General features: G+C 44.2%; 1 protein-coding gene across 1 annotated transcript; it reads right to left on the bottom strand.

Annotated features, from left to right (window-relative positions):
- Positions 1–4,574: 4,574 nt before the first annotated feature.
- Positions 4,575–5,285, bottom strand: LOC110721115. Its single transcript, XM_021900244.1, has one exon. It carries the CDS (start codon positions 5,283–5,285, stop codon positions 4,575–4,577), a length of 711 nt encoding a protein of 236 aa, XP_021755936.1.
- Between the last annotated feature and the right edge of the window lie 984 nt (positions 5,286–6,269).

Here is a 6,269-nt window from a genome sequence, read left to right as displayed (position 1 = left end):
GGCAGCTCCGTCTGCTAAAACTTGGGGAATAACCTTCTGCGTTCTCCAAGGAAATAACCGAGACGGCAGGCCGGCCAAGGTTAAGAATGTCATGATGGGTACTTATGATGGTACCACCAACCCTGAAGACCACCTCATGGCCTACACCAACCTCATGTACTTGCAGGGGTTGGATGACACTACCTGGTGCCGATGCTTCCCGGTTACATTGAAGGGCATCGCCCAAAAATGGTTTGACAACTTGCCAACCGGCTGCATCAATAGCTTCAAGACGCTTGCGTTCTTGTTTGCTTCTAATTTCTCTATGAATATCCCTGCCAAGAAAACAAGTCTTGACTTGGGTGCAGTGCAGCAGGGGGATAGAGAAGGGTTGCGGTCATACGTCAGGCGGTTCAATTTGGTGAGAATCCAGATTCAAGGGCTGTCTGACGATGTGACTTATACAAACTTCTTCAAGGGTCTGAAGGACGGGTCGACTTTTAAGTTTGACCTCGTTAGAAAAAGGGTTGCCACCCTCCAGGAAGCGCTGATGGAGGCGGAAGCCTATATACAGGCGACCGAGCTCTGCAGTCGGACTCCAAGAAGTCTGATAAAAAAGAGAGTCGACAAGCTCAGCCGGCTAAGAAAGCAGAAGAGAGTAAGAAGAGAAAAGAGATTTGGGCGGTTGACGACTCTCATCAGCCGTCCCAGAAGAAAAAGAAAGAGTTTAAACCATACGTCCCAAAGTACAAGTTTAACAAAGACTGCTACTCCATTCTCATGGATATAAAAGACCGGGTGATCATAGAGAAGTTCGCTGCTATGAAAGGTTCCACCAAAAGCCAGAACAAAAACAAGTACTGTCATTTCCATGAGGATATTGGCCACGACACCAACGACTGCTATAGTCTCAAGCGGCTGTTGGACCATCTGGCTTATAAAGGGGTGTTGAAGTCTTACATCCTGAAGTCTAAGGTAACCCTGAAGACAAACCCCGAGCAGTCGTCCAAAAAGGATGCCCAATCTGCTAGTAGTTCAGACACTGACAAATAGCCGATCTACACAATAGCAGGCGACTTTGCTGGAGGGGACCCAACCATCAGGGGCACCAAGGACCATGTCAGACAGTTGGACATCAGTTCAGTTGATGAGGGCCAAGCGTCTACTGCCACTTTCCCTGAGGTCATCATCACTAAAAAGGACAGAGGCAAGGTCCGCCTACTGCATGATGACCCCATTGTCATTGCGTGCAAAGTGGCCAACTAGAAGGTCAGCCGGATCCTCATTGACACCGGAAGCTCGTCTGACATCATCAGCTATAAGTGCTTGTCAAAGCTGAAATACAAGCCAGACAACATGCACAAGATTTCTCACCCATTGGTTGGTTTTGGGGGTGGGGTTGTGCACCCAATTGGACGGATTGACCTACCCATTCGGCTGAGGGAGAAAGGAGAGGGACGCTACATGGTAGTTCAGTTCTTGGTCATAGAAGAGTTGACTGCCTATAATATGATGTTGGGCCGTCCGACTCTGAACGAATCCAAGGCTGTCATTGTTCCATCCCTCATGCTGTTGAAATTTGAGAAGGATGATGGGTCTGTTGGCTCCCTAAACGGGAATCAAAAGACGGATAGAGAGTGCTACTTCTCATACGTTAAGCCCACGGTGGCCGCAGCCGGCTAGGGCGAGGAGCCAATAGACCTTGATGATGTCAAGGAAGCCGAGCCTGCTCCAACAGCAGCCGACAAGAAAAGAAAGGCCGACCAGTTGGTGGCCACGAAAAAAGAGAAACAATAGCAGTCACTGACCGGGGAACGGTCAGATGAACTCCGTCCCCAGCCGGCTGGTGAACATACTGATATTGCTCTGGACGACACACGTCCGGAACGTACTGTTAAGGTAGGGACGGTTGCTTTTGCAAAGTGAGGTGCAGACTTGCACAATTTGTTGAAGGAATTCAAAGAAATCTTTACCTTTAAAGTGGAAGAGATGTCGGGCATAAGCCTGGATCCAACTGTCTACAAGCTCGCCGTGGATCCCAAAAAGAAGGCGGTTAGGCAAAAGAAAAGAAACCACGGCAAGAAAAGAAGGCAGGCGACAGCCGCCGAAGCTGTTAGACGCCGGGTTCATTCGGCAATGTCACTTCCCAGATTGGGTTGCGAATGTTGTGCTTGTAAAGAAGCCAAATGGTACCAAGCTCATGTGTGTTGATTACACTAACTTGAATAAGGCATGTCCGAAGGATAGTTATCGACTTCCAAAGATCAACAGTTTGGTCGACTCTACAGCCGGACATGCTTTAATGAGCTTTGTGGACGCCTATTCAGGCTTTCACCAGATACCCTTGTGGAAAAAAGATCAAAAGAAGATGACATTCGTCACTGATCAGGGGTTCTTCTGCTACACTGTGATGCCGTTTGGCTTGAAAAATGCGCCTGTTACTTTCAAACGAATAATTGATACAGTCTTCATTAATCTAATTGGGAGGAATGTAGAGGCGTACATTGATGACATGATAGTCAAATCCAAGCTACAGACGGATCACCTTGCTAACCTTCGAGAAACCTTCACCACACTCAGGCGGCACAAGGTCATGCTCAATCCCAAGAAGTGTGTCTTTGGTGTTGAGTCTGGGAAGTTTCTCGAATTTTTAATTGATCAAAGGGGAATAGAGGCCAACCTAGAGAAGATACAGGCAACCATTGACATGAACACCCTGCACTGCCAAAGAAGTTCAGAAGTTAACAGGTTGTCTAACAGCATTGGGGAGATTCCTCGGCTGGTAAGGCGACAAATGCCTCTATTTTTTCCAAGCCATAAAAAAGAAGACTAGGTTTGGATTGGGGGATGATGCTGAGGTGGCCTTTCAGAAATTAAAAGAACACTTACACTCTTTGCCGAGGCTTGTTAGCCCTCTGCCAAAGGAGGCGCTTTACATGTACTTAGCCATCTTAGACCATGCTCTCAGTGCTGTTCTTCTTGCTGAGAGAGACGACATCCAGCTCCCAGTCTATTTCATCAGCCATGTTCTTCGAAATGCTGAACTACAGTACCCAATGGTTGAAAAATTTGGCCTGGCTCTTTTCATGGCAGTCAAGAAGTTGAAGTTGAAGCCTTACTTCTTGGCACATCCGGTTGTTGTCTACACAGACCAACCCCTCAAGCGGCTAATGACAACCTTTAAGTCATCCGGTAGGATGCTCAAATGGGCTATTGAGATGCAAAGTCTTGAAATCTCTTTCGAACCAAGGAAGGAAGTGAAGGGTTAGGTGTTTGCCGACTTCATTGTCGAAATGAAAAGGCCGGCTAAGCTAGAGAAACTTGACCAGGTTTGGAAAGTGTATGTAGACGGGAGCTCTACTATGAACGACTGTGGTGCAGGGATTATATGTCAGTCCCCTGAAGGGGACAAGTATGAAAATGCACTACGGTTCAAGTTTAAAAACCTCAAATAAGGAGGCAGAATATGTAGGGTTTCGTAGTGGCCCGACACTACGCGGAAGGAAACCCACCAAGACTTGCCCCTTAATTAAAGCAATTAACAAGCATAATAAACTTAATCAAACAAGATTAAGAACAAGAATTATATCTTTGACGCGTGCTTCGCTCCCAAAGAGATTTTACTTCAAAATCCCGAAAAGACGAGATCTCCGACGGATCGTACCCTCGACACGACCCAAGCGTCCTAAGTCTTGAAGGTTAGTCAAGACCCGGACAAAACTAACTATGAGTTTTACGAATCAAAGGTTTACTCTTTCTTAGAGTTGCCTTTTTAATTCCACTCAAGGTTGTTTATTTCCCAATACCCAAGCTTGGTATTTATAGGGAAATGAACCCTTGCATTTCATTCCCCAACCAATGTGGGAGAATGTATAATTTGCTAATTAATTTATTTCTGAAATAAATTAATAAATAAATGCAATCACAATTCGACAAGTGTCAAAGGGAGAGAGAGAGCATTAGGTGAGGACCATGGAGAGGTGGGGGGACCAATGCCTTGCTCCCCAAGGCTTTCCCAAAGCCTTGGTCCCCACCCTCACAAAACCGCATCACCCAAGGCTGCTGGCCAGCTGCCAGCTAGCACGCCAATTAGCTTCAAATACAAGCTTATAGCCAAGACTATTCAGGGTAGGCCCGGATACGAGATTCTTACTAATTTCCGGTGCATACAAAACATTCCTAAGAATAATTGCAGTCCCCGAACTAAACACAAGCTCAACTTGTCCTCTTCCAAGAACCTTGATGGTAGAGTTGTTCCCCATGTAGAGGTCTTCTCCATCAACAACCTTTTGAAAGGTTTTGAACCAATGTTTACTCTTGCACACATGCCTTAAAGCCCCCGAATTAATCCACCATGAGTCATCATCCTGCACCATAAGAATGTTAGGATCCGTTGCATTTAAATCCAAACCGGAATTAAATTCAACCTTATGAATTGGATTACCTTTGGTGGGTGGGTCCTTGCTTTCGCTAGCACAGCCCTCCTTGTCTTTCTCCATTCTTTTCTTGAAAGAATAACAGTCCTTCTTGCGGTGTCCAACCTTACCGCATTCCCAACAAGCAAATTTGTTAATGTTTGCTTGCTTTTTGAACTTTCATTTGGAAGAATTATTATTCTTCCTCTTTCCACTAGTAGATGCACTAGCTCTCCCATCATCTACCATGTTCACGGTAGATGTGCTAGGATTTCCATCCTTAGCTCCTTCCATGGCACGAATCCCTTCTTCAATTTGAAGATGGGTGGCCAAACCGGACAATGTCATGTCCTCCATTTTATGCTTTAAATCATGCTTAAAATTCTTCCAACTAGGGGGTAATTTATCAATAATGCTTGAGACAACAAACAATTCATTCATGGCTATTCCATGTTGTTCCAAACTACCATAAATACGTTGCAATTCATGAAATTGGTCCATTATAGACCGACCATCAACAAATTTAAAGTTATTGAAATTGCTAACTAAAAATTTCTTACTTGAAGCGTCTTCCGCCATATACTTGCTTTCTAAGGACCCCCAAAGCTCCTTAGCCGAATCAATATTTTGATAGACATCAAATAAATCATCCTCCATACCATTCAAGATATGACCACGACAAATAAAATCATCGTTGTCCCATTTCGACCTCTCCCGAACGGATTCCAAGGTTTCATTCTCATGTTCATCCGGCCTTGGAGTACTTATCACATAGGCAACATTCAGAGATGTAAGAAGAAAATACATCTTCTTTTTCCATCTCCGAAATTCCACACCGTCAAACTTTTTCAGTTTAACAAAAATTGTGGTCAATTCTTTCACACTAGACATGCTTGCTAAAGAAAAATTTAACCTCTTTCGATTGTTAGGTTTTACAGTAATTCAACAACAAGAACTACTTAAGAATGAATGTGGGAACAAAACCTAGAAATGATGTATAATTTCAACTTAATTATACAACAATCAATACTAATCAAAGTATTACAAACCAAGCACCAAATAAACAATGTAATTCAGAAATTACAAAAGAAAAACACTAATGTGAAAGATTCTAAACTTGCCTCAACTCCAAGCCAACACCAAGAACGTGAACATGAGAATGTTGATGACCACTTGAGTCACAATCCTTGATACTCTGTCTTAGGCGTGTATACATTTTCCTAAAGAGGTTAATTTCCCCCACAATGGTGCTTGGGTTCAATTTGGAAATCCTCTTTAAGATACAAAAGATAGCAATTCGTTCTTTGCATAAAGAATCGAAATAAAGATGACAAATTCACCAAGATTGGAATAATTGATAGAGTTTTTCTCACAAAAGTTTGCAAGAAATTTGAGAGAAAATGTGGAGAATTCTATTTGGAGAGATGAAGAATAAACTTCTGTGTTTTCTTTCACGAAACATGTCTTCTAATAAAAGACTCATCCGTCAGGAAAAAACCGCAAAACAGGGAGGAGTGGACGCTCCTCAAGGTGGAGCGGGCGCTCCTCACGACCCCGCGGGCGCGGATAGGGAAATTGAAGTTTTTCCCAAAAATTGTGGAGATGTCTGGCCGTGCCCATGCCGCGGGCGCGACACACCATCCGCGAGCGCGGTTCATAAGGCCGCGGGCGCGACTTTCTGTGGCTTCCCAGCCGCGGCCTCTCCTTACCGAGGAGAGAGCTCTCCACTTCCACACTCTAAATTTCTATCAGCTTTTCCATTGCTCTGTCTACATAAAAAGTTAAAAGTGGTTAGTAAGAACAAAACAATCAAGTCTTACTGAAAAAATCAAAACGCATTTGGTCGTCTACCTCTCGGCTTCTCAACACTCAAGC

The sequence above is a fragment of the Chenopodium quinoa genome, unplaced genomic scaffold (genome assembly GCF_001683475.1).
Source record: "Chenopodium quinoa cultivar QQ74 unplaced genomic scaffold, ASM168347v1, whole genome shotgun sequence".
NCBI lineage: Eukaryota > Viridiplantae > Streptophyta > Magnoliopsida > Caryophyllales > Amaranthaceae > Chenopodium > Chenopodium quinoa.
Note: the sequence above shows the minus strand (reverse complement) of the source record. Positions and strands in the feature narration are given on the sequence as shown.

Bases quoted from the DNA above. Each gene is read 5' to 3' on its own strand.
- LOC110721115 (XM_021900244.1), bottom strand. From the start codon at position 5,285: ATGTCTAGTGTGAAAGAATTGACCACAATTTTTGTTAAACTGAAAAAG.